General features: G+C 37.2%; 1 protein-coding gene across 1 annotated transcript in view; it reads left to right on the top strand.

The window, feature by feature from the left end:
* Positions 1 to 26,473, top strand: part of MTPAP (mitochondrial poly(A) polymerase) — a 102,427-nt gene extending 75,954 nt beyond the window's left edge. The window contains exon 10 of the mRNA XM_063637313.1: positions 26,163 to 26,473. Coding sequence (XP_063493383.1) covers positions 26,163 to 26,243 — 81 coding nt within the window. The 3' untranslated portion in view covers positions 26,244 to 26,473. The remainder of the gene's footprint in view (positions 1 to 26,162) is intronic.
* Positions 26,474 to 26,687: the final 214 nt, after the last annotated feature.

Here is a 26,687-nt window from a genome sequence, read left to right as displayed (position 1 = left end):
AGTTATGTAGTTATCTATTAGGTCTGCTTGGTCCAGAGCTGAGTTCAAGTCCTGAATATGCTTGTTAATTTTCTGTCTCGTTGATCTATCTAATATTGTCCATGGGCTGTTAAAGTCTCCCACTATTATTGTGTGAGAGTCTAAGTCTCTTTGTAGGTCTCTAAGAACTTGCTTTATGAATCTGGGTGCTCCTGTATTGGGTGCATATATATTTAAGATAGTTAGCTCTTCTTGTTGCATTGATCCCTTACCATTATGTAGTGCCCTTCTTTGTCTTTTTTGATCTTTGTTGGTTTAAAGATTAGAGTTGTCTGTTTTATCAGAGACTAGGATTGCAACCCCTGATTTTTTTTTTTTTTTTTGCTTTCCATTTGCTTGGTAAATACTCCTCCATCCCTTTATTTTGAGCCTACATGTGTATTTGCACATGAGATGGTTCTCCTGAATACAGCACACCAATGGGTCTTGACTCTTTATCCAATTTGCCAGTCTGTGTCTTTTAATTGGGGCATTTAGCCTATTTACATTTAAGGTTAATATTGTTATGTGTGAATTTGATCCTGTCATCATGATGCTAGCTGGTTATTTTGCACATTAGTTGATGCAGTTTCTTCATAGTGTCATTGGTCTTTATATTTTGGTGTGTCTTTGCAGTGGCTGGTACTGGTTTTTCCTTTCTATATTTAGTGCTTCCATCAGGAGCTCTTGTAAGGCAGGCCTGGCAGTGACAAAATCTCTCAACATTTGTTTGTCTATAAAGGATTTTATTTCTCCTTCACTTTGAAGCTTAGTTTGGCTGGATATAAAATTCTAGGTTGAACATTCTTTTCTTTAAGAATGTTGAATTTTGGCCTCCACTCTCTTCTGGCTTGTAGGGCTTCTGCAGTGAGATCTGCTGTTAGTCTGATGGGCTTCCCTTTGTAGGTAACCTGACTTTTCTCTCTGGTTGCCCTTAACATTTTTTTCTTTGTTTCAACTTTGGAGAATCTGATGATTGTGTGTCTTGGGGTTGCTCTTCTCAAGGAATATCTTAGTGGTGTTCTCTGCATTTTCTGAATTTGAATGTTGGCCTGTCTTGCTAGGTTGGGGAAGTTTTCATGGTTACTATCCTGAAGTGTGTTTTCCAACTTGGTTCCATTCTCCTTGTCACTTTCAGGGACCCCAATCAATTGGAGGTTTGGTCTTTCAAGTCAGTGGTCTTCTCACATAGCCCGATATTTCTTGGAAACTTTGTTCATTCCTTTTCATTCTTTTTTCTCTAATCTTATCTTCACACCTTATTTCAGTAAGTTGATCTTCAATCTCTGATATCCTTTCTTTCCCTTGATTGATTCAGCTATTGATACTTGTGTATGCTTCATGAAGTTCTTCTGCTGTGTTTTCCAGCTCCATTAGGTCATTTATGCTCTTCTCTAAACTATTTATTCTAGTTAACAGTTCCTGTAACCTTTTGTCAAGGTTCTTAGCTTCCTTGCATTGGGTTAGAACATGCCCCTTTAGCTCAGAGGAGTTTGTTATTACCCACCTTCTGAAGCCTGCTTCTGTCAATTCATCAAACTCATTCTCTGTCCACTTATGTGCCCTTGCTGGAGAGGAGTTGTGATCATTTGGAGGAGAAGAGGCATTCTGGTTTTCAGAATTTTCAGCATTTTTGCACTGGTTTCTTCTCATCTTCGTGGATTTATCTACTTTTGATCTTTGAGGCTGATGAGCTTTGGATGGGATTTCTGTGTGGGTTTTTTTTTTTTTTTTTTGCTTGTTATTGTTGATGTTGATGTTATTGCTTTCCGTTTGTTAGTTTTTCTTCTGACAGTCCGGCCTCTCTTCTGCAGATCTGCTGCAGTTTGCTGGAGGTCCACTCCAGACCCTGTTTGCCTGAGTATCACCAGCAGAGGCTGTAGAACAGCAAAAATTGCTAGCTGCTCCTTCCTCTGGAAGCTTCATCCCAGGTGGCACTGACCTGATGTCAGCCAGAGCTCTCCCGTATGAGGTGTCTGTCAACCCCAGTTGGGAGGTCTCTCCCAGTCAGGAGACATGGGGGTCAGGGACCCACTTGAGGAAGCAGTGTTTCCCTTAGCAGAGCTGGAGCACTTGTGCTGGTAGAACCCTCCTTTTCTGGATCCACTGCTCTCTTCACAGTGGACAGGCAGGAGTGTTTAAGTATGCTGAAGCTGCGCCTACAGCCTCCCCTTCCCCCAGGTGCTCTGTCCCAGGGAGATGGGTGTTTTATCTATAAGCCCCTGACTGAGGCTGCTGCCTTTCTTTCAGAGATGCCCTGTCCAGAGAGGAGGAATATAGAGAGGCAGTCTGGCTTTGCCGCACTGTGTTGAGTTCTGCCCACTCTGAACTTCCTGGCCCCCTTAGCACTGTGAGGGGGAAACTGCCTACTCAAGCCTTAGTAATGGCGGATGCCCTTCCCTGCACCAAGCTCGATCGTCCTAAATTGACTTCAGACTGCTGTGCTGGCAGCAAGAATTTCAAGTCAGTGGTTCTTAGCTTGCTGGTCTCCGTGTGAGTGCGACCCACTGAGCAAGACCACTTGGCTCCCTGGCTTCAGCCCCCTTTCCAGGGCTGTGAATGGTTCTTTCTCTGTGGCAGTTACAGGCGCCACTGGGGTTGGGGGGTGGGGGGAGGGAAACATCCTCCTGCAGCTAGCTTGGTGTCTGCCCAGATGGCTGCCCAGTTTTGTGTTTGAAATCCAGGGCCCTGGTGGTGTAGGCACGCGAGGGGATCTCCTGGTCTGTGGGCTGCAAAAACTGTGGGAAACGCTTAGTATCTGGGCTGGTCCTTCACGGCTTCTCTTGGCTGGAAAAGGGAGGCCCCCGGCTCCTTGCACTTCCAGGGTGAGGTGATGCCCCACCCTACTTTGGCTCACCCTCCATGGGCTGCACCCATTGCCTAATCAGTCCCAATGAGATAAAGAGGGTATGTCAGTTGGAAATGCAGGAATCACCCGCCTTCTGCGTTGGTCTCACTGGGAACTGCAGACCGGAGCTGTTCCTATTCGACCATCTTGCCGGATCTCCTGGACTCTTTTAAACGTGCTTGAATAATAATTTTTTAAAAATTTGAACAATTGGATCAAAAAGTAGGAAACCCATTCTCTTACATTATACCTATTGATAATTTGGTGTTCTTACACAAAGGGTTAGGGCATTGTGTTATGAAAACTGTAATTAAAAACCACAATTACTTTTGCACCAACCTAATAAAATGTTAACACATCTAATCTCCTCTGAGAAGAAATGTATTTCATTGTTTTTACTTATGTAGCCTGATAGTGTGAAAGATGCCAATTTATAGAATAAGTCATCTAAGTATACTTAGAAAATAAAATAACAACTTGAATTTGACCTCTGGATTGCCTCCAGAAAGAGTCCACTTTGTGTACTAAACAAATGTCATCTTGAGTCAGAAAGTGGTCTGAACGGGGCTTTTGTTTAGCCTATGTGCATTGTAATAGTCTAGTGATTTGTTTGCTTTAAAAAGTGGGGTGGGAATAAGTTCTTTTGTGTTGATTATTTTTCCTGGGTTCACAATAGGTAAAATCTCTTTCTTTTTTTTTTTTTTTTTTTGGACGGATTATCGCTCTGTCACGCAGGCTAGAGTGCAGTGGTGCGATCTCAGCTCACTGCAACATCCACCTACCAGGGTCAAGTGATTCTCCTACCTCAGCCTCCTGAATAGTTGAGATTACAGGTGCATGCCACCATGCCCAGCTAATTTCTCTATTTTTAGTAGAGACCATGCTGGTGAGGCTGGTCTCGAACTCCTCACCTCGTGATCTGCCCACCTCAGCCTCCCAAGGAATATTTCTTGGTTTAGGAGTTTCTTTCTTAACTTCTCATTGCATGAGTTTGATTTCAGTATGTTATCTGTTAGATAAATAATCATTACTGAAAATGGATTCAGAAAATCAAGGGTAGAGCAGTTTGAATTAAACTCGAGTGTTCACCAACAAGCCAATCCTAAGTACTTGTGGATTTCACTCAAGTAACCCATGGAGTAAATTTTTCATGATTTCTTGCCAAATTCTAATATAAAAATAAAGATATGTACTGTACTTTCTATCACTATTGTATTTTCTTTATAGTGTATAAAATAGGACAAAGTGTCATTTATCTTTGTTATCGTGTTGTTTTCTTTGTCTTGTTAGGACAGGTTTTTAATAATTTGTTTTTACATGCTCTCTTCAGATTGTTATACTCTTGCAGTGTTTCTTTATATCAGACGCCTTGTGCCCTTTGATATTTATTTTTAGCTTAATTTAGCTTCATTTTAATATATAAAACACTTAATCACCATGACTTCCTAAGTTGCCGTTTCTTCTATTCTGTTTAAACTCAGGATATACATTCCATTTTAGAGACAGTTTTAAGTTGATACTGTTAAACGATTTTATGCCCTCTGTTGGTTCTTTGATAAATTACAAGATATATTTTGATCAGTAGGAATGTAATATTTTTAATTTAATTTCATTTAATTCTATTTTTCCTTTTTTAGAGACAGTGTCTCACTCTGTTGCCCAGGCTGAAGTGCTGTGGCGTGATCATAGCTCACTGCAGCCTTGAACTCTTGGGCTCAAACAATCCTCCTTCCACAGCCTCCCAAGTAGCTAGGATTACAGGCACATGCCACCATGTCCAACTAATTTTTTAAATTGAATTTTAAAAAGTTTGTTTCTCTTTTATATGCATATTTTTTTATTTTTATAGAGACAGGGTTTCACTATGTTACCCAGGGTGGTCTTGAACTCCTAGGTTCAAGCAATCCTCCTGCTTCAACCTTCCAAAATGTTGGGATTACAGGCGGGAGCCACCACACCCAGCCAACAAATGCTTCTCTGTGTTTATTGATTTTATATATATATATATGTATTCTACCTCTATTTACAGCCTTTTTGACCCTAGGCAAGTTAATCTCTGCATGCCTCAATTTCCTCAGCCATAGAATAATGGATGATAGTAGCTTATTTTATCAATTCTAAGACTAACTTTTTCCCCCACATTTTAATATCTCTGACATCAGAGCATGCATCACTGTCAGCATTAAAAAGCACCATTGTGACTTAGATTACTTGGCAGCATTTTTCTATGATGGATGAAATAATGATGATGTCTTCCACTAGGTAGAATATCAGATTAATACCTGTATCCTAGGGTTTTGTGGGGGTTAACTGAGGCAAGATACATGAAATGCTTAGAACTGTGAATGGCTAATATTAATCACTTAATAAATGTAATATACTAGCTGGGTATGGTGGCGTGCACCTGCAGTCCCAGCTACTAGGGATGCTAAGGCAGGAGGATCACTTGAGCCCAGGAGTTCAAGGCTGCAGTGACTATGAAGATGCCCATAAATAGCCACTGCACTCCAGTGCTACATTGCACAGTAGGCCCTTTCTCTAAAATATACACATATGTAATATATATAAATATAGATCTCTATTCATATAATATGTATACATGTTATATATAACATATATGTTTATATATGTTACATCTAATGTTTTATGTTGTTTATACATGTCTACATATGTTACATATATGTAGATATAATATGTATATATTATATATGATCTAATATATAATATGTAATATATAGAGATCTATATATATAACATATAAGTTACATATAAGTGGAATACATATGTAATATAATACATCATATAATACATATCATAATACATATAATATAATACATATAATATAAATTATATGTAACATAGATAAATAAGAGATTTATATTTATAATCTATTAGTATTCTAATCTGTGGATGGATTACAAATTAACTAGTCCCCTCCTCACATTGAAACTATAGGTTGCTTCTAATTCTTCTATATATACAGCATTAAATATTCTTCTATGTAAACCTTCATGTGCATCCCTAATTAAGATAGATTTCTAGTAATGGAATTACTAGATCAAAAAGCGTGAACAAATTTAAGGGATGGATCATAGTGATTAGAAAGTCAGTCAAACCTGTGTGAGAATCACCACTTGAGTTGTTTTGGATTCCCATATATATGTAAAAACACATGATATTTGTCTTTCTGTGCTTGACTTATTTCACTTAGCATAATCTCCAATTCATCCATGTTGTCACACATGACAAAATTTCCTTCTTTTTTTTTCTCCTTTGTTTTGGAATTACTATAGCTTTGTAGTATAGTTTTAAATAAGGTAGTATGATTCTTCCAGCTTTGTTCCTTTTGTTCATGATTTCCCTAGCTATTTGGGATTTGTGTGTGTGTGTGTGTGGTTCCATATGAATTTTAGGATTTTTTTTCTATTTCTATGAAAAATGATGTTGGAATATTGATGGAAATTGCATCGAACCTGTAGATAATTGTGGGTAGTAAGGACATTTTAATAATGTTAGTGTTTTCAATATATGAACATGAGATATCTTTTCATTTATTTGTGTTTTTTTCAGTTTATTTCATCAGGTCTTATATATTTCAGTGTATAGATCTTTCACCTCCTTGGTTAAATTTATTCCTAAGTATATATTTTTTGGGTAGCTGTTGTAAATGGGATTGCTCTCTTCTTTTTTCGGATAGTCTCTTCCTAGTGTATAGAAATGCTATTGATTATGGTGTGTTGATTTTGTATTCTACAAATGTACTGTATTCATTTATTAGTTCTAACAATTTTGCTGGAGTCTGCAGGAAATTCTATAGACTAAGATTATGTTATCACCAAACAGTGACAATTTCACTTCTTCCTGTACTATTTGGATGCCTTTTAATTCGTTCTCTTGCTTAATTGCTCTGGCAATGACTTCCAGTACTATTTTGAATAGAAGTGACAAGAGTGGGCATCCTGGTCTTGTTCCAGATCTTAGGGGAAAGGCATTCGATTTTGAGCATAATGCTAGCGATGGGCTTCTCATATATGGCACTTATTGTGTTGAGGTACATTCTTTCTATACCTAATTTGGTGAGAGTTTTTATCATGAAAGGAAGTTAAATTTTGTCAATGGTTTTCCTGCATCTAATGAAATGATTATTTGGTTTTTGTGCTTCATTATGTTAATGCAATGTATTTATTGATTTGCATGTATTAAGGCATCCTTGCATTCAAGGATAAATCCTATTTGATATGTGGTGAATGATAGTTTTAATTTGTTGTTGAATTCAGTGCGCTAGTATTTTGTTGAGGATTTTTGCATCTAAGTTCATTAAGCATATTGGCCTGTAATTTTCTTTTCTTTCAATTTTCTTGTCTGGTTTTGGTATCACGGTAATGCTGGCCTTGTAAAAAGAGCTTGGATGTATTCCCTCCTCTTCATTTTTTTTTTTTTTTGGAAGAGTTTGAGAAGCACTGGTATTAGTTCTTCTTTAAATGTTTGGTAGAATTCAGCCATGAAGCCATCCGGTCCTGAGCTTTTCTTTGATTGGAAGTTTTTTATGACTAATCCAATTTCCTTACTCATAACTTCCTATTTCTCCCTGATTCGGCTTTAAAAGGTTGCGAGTGTCTAGCAATGTATTCATTTCTTCTAGGTTATCCAATTTTTTGGCATATACTCGTTCACAATAGTCTCTTATGATCCTTTGAAATATGATGTCAGTTGTAATGTCATAATGTCTCCTCTTTTATTTCTGATTTTACTTATCTGAGTCTGCTCTTTTTTTCTTAGAGTCTAGCTAAAGATTTGTTGTTTTTATTTATTCTTTCTAAAAACAAAAACTCTTAGCTTTGTTAGTCTTTTGTATTGTTTTTCTCATCTCTATTTCAATTTTTTCTGCTCTAGTCTTTAATAATTTTTCTTCTGCTAACTTTGAGTCTAGTGTGTTGTTCTTTTTCTATTTTCTTGAGGCATAGCATTAAGTTGTTTATTTGAGAGCTTCCTTTTTGATATAGGCATTTATTGTTAGAACCTTTTCTCTAATGCAAATCAAAACCACAGTGAGATACCATCTCACACCAGTTAGAATGGCCATCATTAAAAAATCAGGAAACAACAGGTGCTGGAGAGGATGTGGAGAAATAGGAACACTTTTACACTGTTGGTGGGACTGTAAACTAGTTCAACCATTGTGGAAGTCAGTGTGGCGATTCCTCAGGGATCTAGAACTAGAAATACCATTTGACCCAGCCATCCCATTACTGGGTATATACCCAAAGGACTATAAATCATGCTGCTATAAAGACACATGCACACGTATGTTTATTGCGGCACTATTCTCAATAGCAAAGAGTTGGAACCAACCCAAATGTCCAACAACGATAGACTGGATTAAGAAAATGTGGCACATATACACCATGGAATACTATGCAGCCATAAAAAATGATGAGTTCATGTCCTTTGTAGGGACATGGATGAATCTGGAAAACATCATTCTCAGTAAACTATCGCAAGGACAAAAAACCAAACACCGCATGTTCTCACTCATAGGTGGGAATTGAACAATGAGAACTCATGGACACAGGAAGGGGAACATCACACTCCGGGGACTGTTGTGGGATGGGGGGAGGGGGGAGGGACAGCATTAGGAGATATACCTAATGCTAAATGACGAGTTAATGGGTGCAGGAAATCAACATGGCACATGGATACATATGTAACAAACCTGCACATCATGCACATGTACCCTAAAACCTAAAGTATAATAATAAAAAAAAATTTAAAAAAATTAAATTAAATTAAAAAAATTATCTATTCATGCACTTTGCCTAATTTTCTATCAGAAAAAAAAAAAAAAAAAGAACCTGTTCTCTAAGAACTGCTTTTGCTACATCCCGTAAGTTTTGGTTTGTGATGTTTCCAGTTTTATTTGTCTTGAGATTTTTTTTTTTTTTTTTCCGACGGAATCTCGCTCTGTCGCCGAGGCTGGAGTGCAGTGGTGCCATCTCGGCTCACTGCAACCTCCGCCTCCTGGGTTCAAGCTATTCTCCTGCCTCAGCCTCCCGAGTAGCTGGGGTTATGGGCACCTGCCACCACGCCCGGCTAATTTTTTGTATTTTTAGTAGAGGCAGGGTTTCACCGTGTTAACCAGGATGGTCTCCATCTCCTGACCTCATGATCTGCCTTCCCCAGCTTCCAAAGTGCTGGGATTACAGGCATGAGCCACTGCGCCCGACCATATTTTTTTAATTTTTAATTTTTGTGGTTACATTGTAGGTGTATATATTTATGGGCTATATGGGATATTTTAATACAGGCATATAATGTGTAATAATCACACCAGGGTAAATGAGGTATCCATGACTTCAAGCATTTATCCTTTGTGTTATGAACAATCCAATTATACTGTTTTAGTTATTTTAAAATGTACAATTAAATTATTATTGACTATAGTCACCCTATTGTGCTATCAAATACTAGATCTTATTCAATTTTTTGTACCTATTAACCATTCCCACTTTGCCACCCCCCATACCTCACTACCTTTCTCAGCCTCTGGTAACCATCATCCTACTCTCTAATTCCATAAGTTCAATTGTTTTAATTTTTGGCTCCCACAAATAACTGAGAACATGCAAAGTTTGCCTTTCTGTGCCTGGCTTATTTCACTTAACATAATTACCTCCAGTTGTCTCCATGTTATTGCAAATGACAGAATGTCATTCTTTTTATGGCTGAATAGTACTCCACTGTGTATATGTATTTTCTTTGTCTATTTATGTGCTGATGGACAGTTGGATTGCTTCCAAACCTTCACTGTTGTGAATAATGCTGCAGTAAACATGGCAGTGGAGACATCTCCTCAATATAGTACCTTCCTTTCTTTTGGGTGTATACCTAGTGTTGGGATTGCTGGATCATATAGTAACTTTGTTTTTAGTTTTTTTGAGGAACCTCAGAATTATTCTCCATAGTGATTGCACTAATTTACATCCAGTTTATGAGGGCCCCCTTTTTTCCATATCCTCACCAGCATTTGTTATTTCCTGTTTTTTGGATAAAAGCCATTTTAATTGGGGTGAAATAATATCTCACTGTAGTTTTGCATTTCTCTGATGACCATGATGTTGAGCATCTTTTCATATACCTGTTTGCCATTTGTATGTATTCTTTTGAAAAAACGTCTATTCAGATATTTTGCCCATTTTTAATTGGATTATTAATTTTTTTCTATAAAGTTGTTTGAGCTCCTTATGTATTTTGGTTATTAATCCTTTGTCAGCTGGATAGTTTGCAAATATTTTCTCCCATTCTGTGGGCTGTCTCTTCACTTTGTTGATTGTTTTCTTTGCTGTGCCGAAAGTTTTTAACTTGATGTGATCCCATTTGTACATTTTTGCTTTGGCTGCCTGTGGTTGTGGAGTATTACTCAAGATCTTTGCCCAAAGTTTTCTTTTAGTAGTTTCATAGCTTGAGGTCTTAGATTTAAATGTTTAATCCATTTTGATTTGATTTTTGTGTATGGTGAGAGATAGGGGTATAGTTTCATTATTTTGCATATGGATACCCAGTTTTTCCAGCACCATTTATTGAAGAGACTGTCCTTTCCCCATTTATGTTCTTGGCTCCTTTGTCAAAAATGAGTTTACTGTAGATATATGGATTTGTTTCTCAGTTCTCAGTGGATTTGTTTCATTGGTCTATGTGTCTGTTTTAATTCTAGTACCATGCTGTTTTGGTTATTATAGCTCTGTAGTATAATTTGAAGTCAGGTAATGTGATTTATCCAGTTTTGTTCTTTTTGCTCAGGATAGCTTGAGCAAAAAGCTATCCTTGAGCTTGGCTATTCTGGGTCTTTTGTGGCTTCATATAAATTTTAGGATTGTTTTTTCTATTTCTGTGAAGCATATCCTTGGTATTTTGATAGACATTGCATTGAATCTGCCGATTATTTTGGGTAGGATGAACACTTTAACAGTAGTGATTCTTCCAACCCATGAACATGAAATATCCTTCCATTTTTGTGTGTCCTCTTCAATTTCATTTGCCGATATTTTATAGTTTTTATTGTAGAGATCTTTCACTTCTTTGGTTAATTAATATGTATTTATTTTATTTGTATCTAATATAAATGGGATTACTTTTTTGATTTCTTTTTCAGATTATTTGCTATTAGAATATGGAAATGCTACTGCTTTTTGTTCATTAATTTTGTATTCTGTAACTTTGCTGAATTTTTTTATCAGTTCTAATGGTTTTTTGGTGGCATCATTAGGTTTTTCCAAATATAAGGTCATATTATCTGCAAACAAAGAAAATTTGACTTCTTCCTTTCCAATTTGGATGTCCTTCATTACTTTCTTTTGTCTGATTGCTCTAACTAGGATTTCCAGTACTATGTTGAATAACAGTAATGATAGTGGGCATCCTTGTCATGTTGCAGATTTTAGAGGAAAGGCTTTCAGTTATTCCACAGTCAGTATGATACTAGCTGTGGATCTGTAGTATATGGCTTTTATTATGTTGAGCTATGTTCCTTCTATAGCCAGCTTTTTGAGGGTTTTTATTATGAAGGGATGTTAAATTTTATCAAATGCTTTTTCAACATCAATTGAAATGACCATGTGGCTTATGCCCTTCTTTCTTTTGATATGATGTATCACATTGATTTATTTGCATATGTTGAACAATTCTTACATGCCTGGGATAAATCCCACTTGGTCATGATAAATGGTCTTAACAAGTTGTTGAATTCAGTTTGTTAGTATTTTCTTGAAGACTTTCACGTGTTCACCAGGGATTTTGACCTTTATCCTTCCTTTATTGATGCGTCTTCATCTGATTTTGGTATCAGGGTAATCCTGGCCTCATAGAATGAGTTTGGAAGTGTTCCTTCCTCCTCTATTTTTTGGAATAGTTTGAGTAGGATTGGTATTAGTTCTTTAAATGTTTGGTAAAATTCAGCAGTGAAGGCATTGAGTCCCAAGTTTTTCTTTGCTGGGAGACTTTTTATTACAGCTTTTGTCTTGTTACTTGTTATTGATCTGTTCAGGTTTTGGATTTCTTCATGGTTCAATCTTGATAGGTTGTATGTGTCTGGGAATTTGTCCATTTCTTCTAGGTTTTCCTATTTATTGGCCTATAGTTACTCATAGTAGCTGCTAATGATCCTTTGAATTTCTGCACTGTTGATTGTAATTCTCCTTTTTCATTTCTGATTTTATTTATTTGAGTCCTCTCTTTTTTTCTTAGTCTGGCTTAAGGTTTGTCAATTTTGTTTACCTTTTCAAAAAGCCAATTGTTTGTTTTATTTATCTTTTATATTTTTTCTTTGTTTCAATTTCATTTATCTCTGCTCTGACCTTTATTATTTCTTTTCTTCTACTAACTTTGAATTTGATTTGCTCTTGCTTTTCTAATTCTTTAAGATGCATTATTAGGTTGTTTACTTGAAGTTTTCCTTTTATTGATGTAGGTTCATTTCTATGCTGCTGATAAAGACATACCTGACACTGGGAAATTTACAAAAGAAAGAGGTTTAATGAACTCACAGTTCCATGTGGCTGGGGTGGCCTCACAATCATGGAGAAAGTGAAAGGCACATCTCATGGCAGCAGACAAGAGAAGAGTGACAGCCAAGTGAAAGAGGTTTCCCCTTATAAAACCATCAGATCTCATGAGATTTATTCACTACCACAAGAACAGTATGGGGGAAACTGCCCCCACAATTCAATTATCTCCCACTATCTCCCATAATACAAGGGAATTATGGGAGCTACAACTTCAGATGCGATTTGGGTGGGGACACAGCCAAACCATATCATTCCACCCCTGGCCACTCCCAAATCATGTCCTCATGTATCAAAACCAATCATGCCTTCCCAACAGTCCCCCAAAGTCTTAACTTATTTCAGTATTAACTTGAAAAACCACAGTCCAAAGTCTTATCTCAGACAAGGCAAGTCCCTTCCACCTATGAGCATGTAAAACCAAAAGCAAGTTAGTTACTTCCTAAATACAATGGAGGTATGGGCGTTGGGTAAATACAGCCATTCCAAATGGGAGAAATTGGCCAAAATGAAGGGGCTAAAGGCCCCATGCAAGTCTGAAATTATTTTCTCATAATTCTAGAGGCTGGAAGTCCAAGATCAAGCAATGTTCCATCAGGGTTGGTTTCCTGTGAGATCTCTCTTCTTGGCTTACAGATGGCCACCTTCTCACTCTGAGGTCTCTTGGCCTTTCCTCTGTGCTGGCACAGAGATGGAGAGAGAAAGATATACACACACACACACACACACACACACACACACAGAGACAGAAAGAGAGAGAGAGAGCGAGAGATCTCGATCTAGTGTCTCTTCCTCTTGTTATAAGGATACCAGTCTGCTACAGTTTGAATGTGTCCCCCGAAGTCCATGTGTTGGAAACTTAATCCTCAATGCATCAGTGTTGAGAATGTGGGACCTTTAAAAGGTGAGTCATGAAGGCTTCACCCTCATGAATGGATTAATGCTGTTATTGGCAGGAGTGGGTTAGTTTTTGCCATTACCCCACCCCCCACCCCCAGTTTGCATTCCCTAGCCCTTCCAATAATTGTGGAAGCACATAATTTCTTATCCTAAATCCTATTTTTGATTGAAATATCAAGAGGATATTCTGTCCCCTGTAACCTCCTTATACCCTAAAAGTTTGTGTGAAGGTGAAAGAATATAGTCCTTAGAAGTCTGATAGAATGCAATGGAGCCTGATGATTTCTTTGTGGGAAGATTTTAAATTATTGATTTAATTTTAAAAATGATTATAAGACTATCTATATTTTATTTCTTCTTCAGTCAGTGTTTCTGTTTGTTTGTTTGTTTAAACAGGGACGAAGCTTCACTATGTTGCCCAGACTAGTCTAGAACTCTTGGTCTCAAGCAATCTGCCCGCCTCAGCCTCCGAAGTGCTGGGCTTACAGGTGTGAGCCACCTTGCCCAACTGAGTCAGTTTTAATAAGCCATATTTTTCTATTTCATCTATAGTTTCAAATGTATTGACATAAAAGTATTCACAATATTTTTCATGATCTTTATCATTTCTACTATATCTGGATTATTAATACCCTTTGTTATTTCTAATATTAATAATTTGTATCTTCTCTCTTTTAATCAATCTTGCCAGACATGGGTCTAGTTTTTTTTTTCTTTTTTCCAAAGACAAACTTTTGGCTTTTTTTTCCATTTCATTAGTTTTTGTTCTTTAGAATAGCCATCTTTCTACTTTATTTGGATTGTGATTTGTTTTAATTTCTCAAGCTTCATTCGTAGCTCATTAATTTGCAACCTTTGCTCTTTTCTAAAAAGCATTTAGAATTTTCTTGTATATGCTACTTTCAGTGTATCCTACAAGTTTGATAATTTTATTATTTTCACTTCATTATTTTAATGCATTTTAATTATTGTTATTTTGAAAATTTGCATTTCGTTGCTTTTTTGATCTCTGAGTTATTTAGAAATGTTTGTTTCTCTAATTTCCAAAAGTAGGAGACATTTTGTTTATTCTTATGTTATTGATTTTAATTTCCTTGTGGTAAAGAGCATGGCATTACCAAGTTGCACATGGAGTTGAGATTTTCAGAGCATGGAATTACCAAGTTGAGCAAGGAGTTGAGACTTTCTTTGCGCTTAACACTTGATTGGTTTTTTTGTAAATGTTCTATCTATGCTTGAGAAGAATGCATTCTCAGAGTTCTACATTTGTTCAGTAAGTTACAGTAGCTAATTTTTGTGCCAATCAAAATATTGTTTCCTAATTATTATTATTATTATTATTTTTGGAGATGGAGTCTCACTCTGTAGCCCAGGCTGGAGTGCAGTGGTACAACCTTGGCTCACTGCAACCTCTACCTCCCGGGTTCAAGCGATTCTCCTGCCTCAGTCTCCCGAGTAGCTGTGACTACAGGTGCTCGCAACCGTGTTCGGTTAATTTTTGTATTTTTAGTAGAGTCAGGGTTTCACCATGTGGGCCAGGCTGGTCTCAAACTCCTGGCCTCCAGTGATCTGCCTGCCTTGTCTTCCCAAAACGCTGGGGTTACAGACATGAGCCACTGTGCCTGGCCCCTAATTATTTTTTATCTCCTTAACTTTTCACTGAAAGAGTTGTGTTAAATCTCTCACAGTGATGACAGATTTGTTAGTATCTTCCGAGAGTTTAGCAATTTTTGTGTAATTCTGATGCTATTTTTAAGACTGCTTAAACTTTAGAATAATTATATACAGAATTTATCTTTATGTGGCACTATCTATCATCTCTAATAATGCTTTCCATTCTAGTGTATTTTGTTGGCTGTTTTTATATCAAATTTAGGTTTCTTTTGAGTGGTTTTACTGGCATATCATTCTCCATTCTTTCATTTTTGATACTCTGTGTCCCTGTGCTTTAAGTATGTCACCTGCAGACAGCATATTGCTGTATTTTTCACAATCTTATCTCTGTTCATTAACCAATGAGTTTAGTTCATAGACATTTCTTGTGATTATTGATATATTTAAACTTGTTTCTATCATTTTGTTTTTGCGTTTGTTCTGCTCTTTCTATATTTTCCTTTTTAAATTGAGTATTTGTTGTTTATTTTTAATTCAATTATTAAAGTTTATGCTGGCATTTCTACACTATTTCTGTTCTTTCATGGTTATCCTTGCAATTTTAACACACATATTTAATTTAACAAAGTCTAAACTCTCCTGAATCACACAAAACATTTTAACTTTGTTTACTGTTCTTCAACTTATGAATTCTTGTTATCTACTATTTTAGTTCTGTTCATTGCTTAATTCTACAAATTGAATCTTAGTTATCACAGATAGTATTCATATTTACAAACATGTTTACTATTTTACTTGCTCTACATTGCTGCGTGCATTTCAGAAATATTATGTGCTGGGCATGGTGGCTCACGCCTGTAATCCCAGCTCTTTGGGAGGCCGGGGAGGACAGATAACCTGAGTTTAGGAGTTCGAGACCAGCCTGGCCAACATGGCAAAAGCTCATCTCTACTAAAAATACAAAAATTAGCCGGGCGTGATGGCGTATGCCTATAATCCCACCTATGCAGGGGGCTGAGGCAGGAGAATCTCTTGAACCTGGGAGGTGGAGGTTGCAGTGAGCTGAGATCATGCCGCTGCACTCCAGCCTGGGTGACAGAGCAAAAAAAAAAATATATATATATATATATATATATTTATATTTATTTCTCAAAAAAACAATATATATATATATATAAACTTTTCATCTTTCATAATGCAGGTCCCCTGGCAGGATTCTGTCTGGTTTTGGCTATCTGAAAGTATCTCTATTTAACCTTAGTTCTGGAAATATCATATTGCTTGATTCTGGAAGGTTATGGTTATATTCTCTTAACATTTTGAAGTTATCTCGTGGTATTCTAATGTCTGGCGTTGCAATTGAAAAGATCGTGATTAGTCATACATATTGCCAGTTCTTTCCAAGAGCTCTGCTTCTCCTCTAGCTCCCCACTCTTTCTGTTTGTCTTAGAAGTTCTAGAGTTTCATTATAGCAGACTTAAGCATGCTTTTTTTGTTTTTTTTTTTTTTTTTTTTTTTGAGGTGGAGTCTCACTCTGTCACCCAGGCTAGAATGCAGTGGCGCAATCTTAGCTCACTGCAACCTCCGCCTCCTGGGTTTAAGCGATTCTCCTGCTTCAGACTCCTGAGTAGCTGGGACTACAGGCAGGCGCCACTATGCCCGGCTAATTTTTGTATTTTTAGTAGAGACAGGGTTTCATCATGTTGGCCAGGCTGATCTCAAACTCCTGACCTGAGGTGATCTGCTGCCTCGGCCCTCCCAAAGCGCTGGGATTACAGGTGTGAGCCGCTGCGCCCAGCCTATGCGTGCCTTTTTTGTTTGTTTGTTTTAATTATTCTCTTTAGAATATATTGTGCTTCTTGAATCTGTGGATTCTTTTTATCAATTCTAGAAAATTATCAACTATTACTAGCCAAATACTGCTGTCTTGATATCCTTGGTTTTTTGTTTCCTTTTATAAGACTGATTACATATACAGTGAAATTTTTCATTTCTGTCCTCCATATTTTTAATTTATTTGGCAGAAATATCTATTTGTTTGCATTTCCCAGCCTCCGCTGAAGCTAGGTTTGGTCTGAATTCTGGTAAACATAATGTAAGCCACCCGTGTGCATACAAATTTCGCGTATAAAAGGCTAAACAAATATTGGCTAATGAAATTCAGTAAAAATTAAAAGGATAATCCATCAGGGCTAAGTGATTTTTATATTAGAAACACAAGGTCAGTTTTACAGTTTAAAAGCAAAGTCAAGGAGAAAAAAATGAATGATCATCTCAGTTGCTACCGAAAAATGAAATGAAATAACCCAACCACCTATTCATTATGGAACCTCTCAACAAATTCTGAATAGAAGGAGAATTTCATAATCTGATAAATGCTATACATAATAAACTTCCTATAACTAACCATCATACTAAATGGAGAAATATTGAATGTTTTCCCCTAAAATAAGAAAGTATTTCAGTATGAAGTAAGACAAAGATGTATTATATTAACACTTCCCAAAAACATTACCCAGAGATCCTATCCAGTGTAATTAGGCAAGAACAAAAAAGCTTGGAAAACCTGGGGAGAAACTAATTTTAAAAAGTAGAATCTTAATGAGCTGCCCAAATTTGAGAATTTTCCTCAAGAATGGCCTGACTTGGCTAGGCGTACAGCCCCAGCAGTGAAGGCACACAGAAGTAAGGACATTACAGTTGGAAGTCACAATCATCCGTTGCATTTCTATATGCTTAATAATTTTATTGTTAAGAAATTGACATAGGAATTCTGAAAATCACAACCTAACAATTCTGAAAAAGAAGTTAAGAAAATCTGTTCATTTACAATTTTATCAAAAAGAATAAAAACACTTAGGATAAACCTAGTCAAAGTGGTTAAAGACTTGTATACTGAAAACTACAAATCATCGCTGAAAGAAATGAAAGACAAAAAATAATGGAAAAATCCTGTGTTCATGGATTGAAAGACTTAATTTACTATGCTGTCAATACTACCCAATGCAATCTTCAGAATCAATGCAATCCATATCAAAATCCAAAATGACATTCTTTTGTGGAAATAGACAAATTCATTCTAAAATTTATATGGAATCTCAAAGGACCCTGAAGAGTGAACACAACCTTGAAAAAGAAAAACAAATGGAAGGACTCACACTTCCTGATTTTAAAACTCACTACAAACCTATAATAGTCAATGTTGTACTGGCATAATGATAAACATGATAGACCAATGTAATAGAATAGAGGTACCAAAAATAAACTCTTACATATATGGTCAATTTATTTTTGACATGGGTGCCAAGACCATTACGTGGATAAAAGAACAGTCTTTTTAACAAATGGTGCTGGGAAAATTGGATATCTATATGTAAAAGAATGAAGTTAAACCCTTACCCTATAAACAAAAATTAACTCAAAATGGATCAAAGTTCTAATTATGGGAGCTAAAATTATAAAACTCTTAGGAAAAACAAGAGGGATAAGCTTCATGACACTGGATTTGCCAATGATTTCTTGGACATGACATTAGAAGCACAGGCAACAAGAGAAAAGAATAATATACTGAATTATCACTTTTGGCATAATAGGACGCTATCAACAGATTTAAAAAGACAACCCCCAGAATGGGAGAAATATTTGCAAAACATGTATCTGGTAAGGGAGTAATATCAGGAATATATAGAGAAACCCTAAAATTCAACAACAAAACAACCCTATTAAAAATGGACAAGGGATTTGAATGGACATTTCTTTAAAGAAGATATACAACTGTCTCAGAAAGCCATGAAAAGCTGCTCAACATTACTAGTCATTAGGGAAATACAAAATCAAAACTACAATGAGATACCACTCTAAACCCATTAGGATGACTATTATTTTAAAAAAAAAAAGGAAAATAAAAAGTATTGGTAAGGAAGTGGAGAAATCAGACTGTGGTACATTGCTGGTGGGAAGGTAAAATGTGCAATACTATGGAAGACAGTATGGTGGATCCTCAAATACTTAAACATAGAATTACCATATAATCAAAAATACTATTCTTAGGTATATATACAAAAAACTGAAAGTAGAGGCTCAAACAAATATACATACACCAATGTTCACAGCACCATATTTACAATAGCCAAAAGATGGAAACAACCTAAGTGTCTGTAAACAGGTGAATAGGTAAACCAAATGTGTTTATACATATGATGGAATATTATTCAACCTTGAAAACAAAGAAAATTCAAATTCATGCTATAACATGGATGAACCTTGAAAACATTATGCTAAGTGACATAAGCCAGGCTCAAAAGGTCAAATATATGATTCCACCTACATGAGGTATGTAGAATAAGCAAATTCATAGAGACAGAAAACAGAATCAAGGTAACCAGGGGCTGGCTAAAATTAAAGGTTGACATTCCCAAGTGTTGTCAAGGATGTGGAACAACTAAAATTTTCATACATTGTTGGTGGGAGTGTACAATGATATGATGTAGTCACCTTGGACATCTACTTGGCAGTATTTACTAAAGCTAAACTTATGCTTACTCTAAAACCCAGCTTCCACTTAGGGTGTAGACAGCTGGAAAAAACATTGTTCCCACCATTACAACAAGAAGAAGAAACATGGAAAAACTTGTCCACAGCTTTGTAGGACTCATTAGAGTGCTGAGAATGAAAGGCAACCAACTAGCTCCAAATCTAAGGAGAATCAGGTACTTGCAGGGAGAGACAAGATGTGAGCACTTGCTTATTTGGGGCAGATGCAGCCAGGTATCAGTAAGAAGAATTAGCTAATGACCAACTTGAGCAATATAGCAAGACCCTGTCTCTGCCAAAAAAAAAAATATATATATATATATATAATTTTTAATTAGCCAAGTGTGGTGGCACAGACCTGTAGTTCTAGCACTTTGAGAGGCCAAGGCACGAGGATGGTTTGAAGCCAGGAGTCCAAGACCAGTGTGGGTAACATAGCAAGACCCTGTCTTTACAAAATGTCAAAAAATTAGCTGTGCATGGTGGCATAACACTGTAGGCCCAGCTACTTGGGAGGCTGGGACAGGAGGATTGTTCAAACCCAGGAGTTCAAGGCTGCACTGAGCTAAGATCACACCACTTCATTCCAGCCTGGCTAACAAAGCAAGACCCTATCTTTAAAAAAAAAAATTAAAAAATAAGAATTAGTTGAAATTGTTAAAAGAATTGGTAAAGGCCAAGTGTGGGCTGGTGAGAAAATGTGGAGCCTATGAGATATAAAGGGAAATTGCATCCACTTGTAGGCCTTTTTTTTCACAAACCTCACCAGGCGTTCACAGAAATGATACAGGAGAGGCCTGAGAATGTGCCCCTCATGGTGCCAGCCTGGAGGAGGAGAACAGCAGCCACTGTGGGAAAGTTATGAAGCCCTGCACATCTTTCTTCCCTTAAACGGAACTCTTAAACTATCAGGAAAAGGAGACAAGTATTTTCAGAGCACTGATGAAATACCATTGCATCAGCAGAAAGATGGACAAAATAAAAACGAATCAAGTAGAAGTGCTAAAAGTGAAAACCACATAACAGAGATGAAGAATGCATTCAGAGGCCAGGTGCAGTGGCTCATGCTTATAATCCCAGCACTTTGGGAGGCTAAGGTGGAGGATCACATGAGGCCAGGAGTTTGAGACCAGCCTGGCCAACATGGTGAAACCCCATCTCCACTAAAAATACAAAAATTAGTCGGGCCTAGTGGTAGACGCCTGTAGTCCCAGCTACTCGGGAGACTGAGGCAGGAGGATCACTTGAACCTGGGAGGTGGAGGATGCAGTGAGCAAAGAGTGCACCACTGCACTCCAGCCTGAATGACAGAGTGAGCCTCTGCCTCCAAAAAAGAAAAAAAAAAGAATGCATTCAATTGACTTATCCATAGACTTGATGCAGCTAAGGAAAGAATTAGTGAATTTGAAGATATGGCGATAGAAATTGTCCAAACTAAAACAAAAATAGAGAAAAGAGTGGAAAAATAAAACAAAACAAACATTCAAGAGCTATGGGACAATAGCAAAAAATCTAATATGTGTGGAATTGGAACCCAAAACAGAGAAGATAGATAATATAAGCAGAAGAAATATTTGGTTGAGAATTTACAAAATTAATGTTAGACACAAATATCAGGTCAAGAACCTCAGAGAATATCAAACAAGATAAATACCAGAACAAATACACACACAGCACAAAGCATTTCATATTCAAGCTGCTGAAAACCAAGTACAAAGATAAAATCTTAAAGGGAGCTAGAGAAAAATTCATTAGTACTCATTTGTACTCATTAGTATAAGGAACCAATGCAATGACTCTCAGTACTTCTCATGCAAAACCATCCAAGCTAGAAGCCAATGAAGGTAAAGTGCTAAAAAAAAGAAAAAAAAAGTTAACACAAAACAATATAGCTCCTGGTATGTCTTCTAAAAATGTGGTTTCTTAAAAAGATCACTAAAAGTGATAAACCCTTAAACCATGAAAAAAACACAGAAGACACAAATCACCAACATCAAGAATGAAAGAGGGGCCGGGTGTGGTAGCTCACACCTGTAATCCCAGCACCTTGGGAGGCTGAGGCAGGGGGATCACTTGAGGTCAGGAGTTCAAGACCAGTCTGGCCAACATGGTGAAACCCCATTTCTACTAAAAATACAAAAATTAGCCAGGCATGGTGGTGCATGCCTGTAGTCCCAGCTACTCGGGAGACTGAGGCAGGAGGATCACTTGAACCCAGGAGGCGGAGGTTGCAGTGAGCCGAGATCATGCCATTGCATTCCAGCCTGGGTAATAGAATGAGACGCCATCTGAAAAAAAGAAGGAATGAAAGAGAAAACATTTGAATTTTTGTTTATTTGTTTAAGACAGAACAAATTTATTTCTCATGGTTCTGGAGGCTGAAAAACCCAGGATCAAGGAACTGGCAGATTCAGACATTAGAATCTTAAGGAAATCTTACTTTTGATAACTTAAATGAAATGGACCAATTCCTTGGAAGACATAATCTACCAACACTTACTAAAGAAGAAATAGATAACCTGCATAGCATATATTGAAGATTTTGAAATCATAGTTAAAAATCTTCCAACAAAGAAAACTTCAGATCCAAATAGTTTCACTGGTGAATTCTTTCAAACATTTCAGAAATAATATTATTTTTATATATTCTATTCCAGAAAATAGAATATTCATTTTATAAGGCCAAAATTATCCTGATACTAAAATCAAAGTCATTACAAGTAAAGAAAATTACAGAGCAATGTTCATCATGAACATAGACATAAAACCACTCAACAAAGAGAACATAGCATGACCAAGTGAAGTTTTACCTAGGAACACAAGGTTGGTTCAACCCTAAACAGGCAATCAGTGTAATTCATCGTATTAACAAACTAAAGAAGAAAAACATATGATCATCTCAATAGATGCAGAAAAATCTTTTGCCAAAATTCAACCTTTATTTCTGTTAAAAACTCCCAGCAAACCAGCAGTGGCATGGAACTTCCTTAAACTGATAAAGGGCACCTACAAAGTCCTATAGCTAATTCCATGCTTAATGGTGATAGAATGAATGCTTTCTCCCTAAGACCTGGAATGAGGCAAGGACATTTCTTTACTCACCTTTAACTGGAAGTTCTAAATGGTACAATGAGGCAAAGAAATAAAAAAAGGATTATCTGAAAAGATTAAAAAAGAAGTAATAGAACTCTCTATTCACAGAAAACAACTCTCTATATAGAAAATTCCAAAGAATCTATTAAAAAATCTCCTAAAACTAATAAGTGAGTTTACCAAGGATATAGGATGCATGACTAATATATAAAAATAAATTGTATTTTCTCTCCCCTAGCTATTAGAATTTAAAATTTAAAAAAGAACACACGTACATAAGAAATATTTAGGTTGAAGTTCAACAAAGATATATGTGGGGTCTTTATGGTACAAACTACAAAACACTGATAAAGCAGCCAAGGAAAAAATATAAATAAATCGAAAGATATACCTGATTTATGGATTGGAAGTCTCAATATTGTTACAATGTCAATTCTCCCCAAATTAATCTATTAAAACTTCAGTTAAAATCCCAACAGAGCATTTAGGTTTTTGTAGATATTGAGGTTTTGTAGATATTCAGGTGTTTGCAGATACTGACAAGCTAATACTTCATTGTATGGAAAGGTAAAGGAAGTGGAATAGTCAAATCTTTTGAATTCGAAGGTAGAGGACTCAGACTATTTGATTTCAATACTTAAGCTATGATTAAGACAGTGTTATATCTGTGAGAGGATAGCCAAAGAAATCAATGAAACAATAGAAAGCACAGAAGTAAATCTCTCTCTGAAACAGATGTAGACAATTAAAGCAAAAAGCATAGTCTTTTCAACAAATAGTGCTTGAAAAATTGGATGTTCATATACAAAAAAAGAGTCTCAACCCATAATTCACACCTTATAAAAAACAGTGTGGATCATCAACCTAAATGTAAGACATAAAAGTAGAAAACTTCTCGAAAAAAATATATAAGAAAATCTGACCTTGAGTTAGGCACATAATTCCTAGATACAATACCAAAAACATGATTCATAAAAGAAAAAATAAATCAGATTTTATCAAAATAGAAAACATTTGACCTGCAAAAGACACTGTTAAAAGGATTAAGGATGAAAAGACAAGCCATAGACTGGGAAAAAATATTTGCAAATCATATAACTCATAGAGGTGCCTTATTTATAATCACCAAAACTCAGAAACTACCCAATTGTCCCTCAACTGATAAAGAGATAAACAAAACTGTGGTGTATTCATCCCATGGGAAACTATTCCACAATAAAAAGGAATGAATTATTGATACATGTAACAATGTGTATGATCTGAAATACATGTTGCTCAGTGAAAGAAATCAGACCCAAAAGATTATGTATTCTATTATTATTCCATTTGTATGATATTTTGGAAAAGGCAGAGCTACAGCAATGAGAGAACTGATCAGTTCTCCACCAAGTTGCCAAGATTTGGTGGTGAAGAAAGTTTCAGGCTAAGCACAGTGGGCCTCGCCTATAATCTCAGCACTTTGGGAGGCTGAGGCAGGAGGATTGCTTGAGCCCAGGAGTTTGAGACCAGCCTGGGCAATATGGTAAAACTCGTTTCTATAAAAAAAATACAAAAATGTGCAGACCATGTCGGTGTGTTCCTGTAGCCCAGCTACTTGGGAGGCTGAGGTGGGACGATCACTTGAATCTGGGAGGTTGAGGCTGCAGTGAGCCATAATCGTGCTACTGTATCCCAGTCTGGGCAACAGAGTGAAACCGTGTCTTAAAAAAAAAAAAAAAAAAAAAGAATTCTACTACAAATGGGTAGCACAATTTGGGGGATGATAAACTTTGGTATCATGACTGTAATAGTGGATAAATGGCACTATGTGTGTTAACAAATAGAACTTTATTTCACAAAAGTGAATTTTATTGTATTTAAATTTATCAAAAATTTAAAAAACTATTTATTTTTAAAATCTGCCCTTAAGGTTGGATCCTACAGGTAATGTGAATTTGTACTGCAAACCCATATAAGCAGTGACTTAAGATTATGAATTTTCAGGTTATTCCCCGCCCCCACCACACCACTCCCTACCATCTAGTGTTAAAGTTGAGTTACATTTTCTTGTTATTTGCTTTCATGTGGCAGGTTTATTCCTCGTTCACCCATATGCTGAGGGTATACCTTCTGGGATCTCAGATTTATATAATGGGTTTCCTACTAGATGCCTCATTTGGGCTTTACCTCCTATATTAGGGTTCTTCAGGGAAATAGAACCAATAGAGAGAGAGAGAGAGACAGAGAGAGAGAGGGAGAGACTCTCCCTCTCTCTCTCTGTCTCTCTCTCTCTCTCTCTCTCCGTGTGTATGTAAAGGAATTTATTTAAGAAATTGGCTCATGCAGTTGCGGAGGCTTGGTGATTCCAAAATCTGATGGGTGAGACTGGCAAACTGGAGACCCAGGAAAGGGTTGCAGTTCAAGTCCAAAGACAAAGTGCTGGTGAACCAGAGAAGCCAGTGTTATCAAAGAAGTCCGAAGGCAGTCTGGCAGAACTCTGTCTTGCTCAGGAGAGGTCATCCTTTTGTCTAGTCAGGCCTTCAACTGATTGGATGAGGCCCACCCACATCATGGAGGGTCATCTGCTTTTCTCAAAGTATACTGATTTAAACATAAATATCATCCAAAGACACTCCCACAGAAACATCCAGAATAATGTTTGGCCAACTATCTGGGCAACATGGCTCATCCAAGTCAACACATAAAAGCAACTGTCATGCGGTGGCTCACACCTGTAATCCCAGCACGTTGGGAGGCTGAGGTGGGCGGATCACTTGAGGTCGGGAGTTTGAGACCAGCTGGGCCAAAATCGTGAAACCCCGTCGCTACTAAAAATACAAAAATTAGCCAGGTATAGTGGCATGCTTCTGTAATCCCAGCTTCTCGGGAGGCTGAGGCAGGAGAATCGATTGAACCCACGAGGTGGAGGTTGTAGTGGACCAAGCCAAGATTGCGCCAGTGCACTCCAGCCTGGGCGACAAATTGAGATCTCAAAAAAAAAAGCAACCGTCACACCTCCTGTCCCCAAGCCCATGTGGTCCTTGAAGTAGAAGTTAATGTCTCTAAGGCTCAGCAGAGACCTTTAGGATAAAAAAGCCTGTTTCATTCTAGTTTCGACTTCTGATGAGTATTTTCATTCATGCCAGTCAGCAATTCATTTAAAAGCATTCTTAATATATTTTGCCAAGATTTTTGTTGTTTCAGTTGGGAGGGGCTTTCAAGCTTTCTAAGTTTACCATTTTGCTAATACTTGAAGAAACTTGCACTAACTGTTCCCTCTGCCTAATATATATATCTCCATTTTTGTCGACCTACGTCTTATTGTCACTTTTCAGTTTAAATATTACCTCCTTAGGCCCTTCCTGACTTGAATCTCAGGTAGTCAGTGTTTTCCTTGTATCACCATCGTCTTCTTTTCTTTTTTTTCCTTCCTTCCTTCCTTCCTTCCTTCCTTCCTTCCTTCCTTCCTTCCCTCCCTCCCTCCCTCCTTCCTTCCTTCCTTCCTCCCTCCCTCCCCCATCCCTCCTTCCCTTCCCTTCCCCTTCCCCTTCCCCTTCCTCCTCCCCTCCCCTCCCCTTCCCTTCCCTTCTTCTTCCTCTCTCTCTCTCTCGTCTCGCCAGGTTGCCCAGGCTCATCTCAAACTCCTGGACTCAAGAGATCCTCCTGCCTCAGCCTCCCAAAGTGTTGGGATTACAGCGTGAGCCATCATGCCCATCCCCATCTTATTTTGATTCTCTGTCCATTACTTCATAATTTCTTTTTTAATCATTATTTGTTTGATTTTCCATCTCCCCACCCTCCTATGGGATGTGTGTGTGACTTAGGTGCCGGGACTTTTCTTGATTTATTTACCACTCATTTTCCAATGGCTTTTTCCAATGGCTATGATAGTACTCTAGATATTTGTTCAGTAATAAAAAATGTTAAGCTACTTGTTTGTATTAGTCCATTCTCAACAATGCTAATAAAGACATACCTGAGACTGGGTAATTAATTTAAAAAAGAGGTTTAGTCGGCTCACAGTTCTGCAGGCTCTACAGCCTTCTGCCTCTGGTGGGGCCTCAGGCAACTTGCAATCATGGTGGAAGGTGAAAGGGAGGCAAGTGCGGCTTACCATGGCCAGCAAGAAGGAGAAAGCCAAGGAG

This window comes from Symphalangus syndactylus, chromosome 4 (assembly GCF_028878055.3).
Source record: "Symphalangus syndactylus isolate Jambi chromosome 4, NHGRI_mSymSyn1-v2.1_pri, whole genome shotgun sequence".
In the NCBI taxonomy this organism is placed as follows: domain Eukaryota; kingdom Metazoa; phylum Chordata; class Mammalia; order Primates; family Hylobatidae; genus Symphalangus; species Symphalangus syndactylus.
The sequence above is the reverse complement of the archived record's forward strand: the minus strand, read 5'-3'. Positions and strand labels throughout refer to the sequence as shown.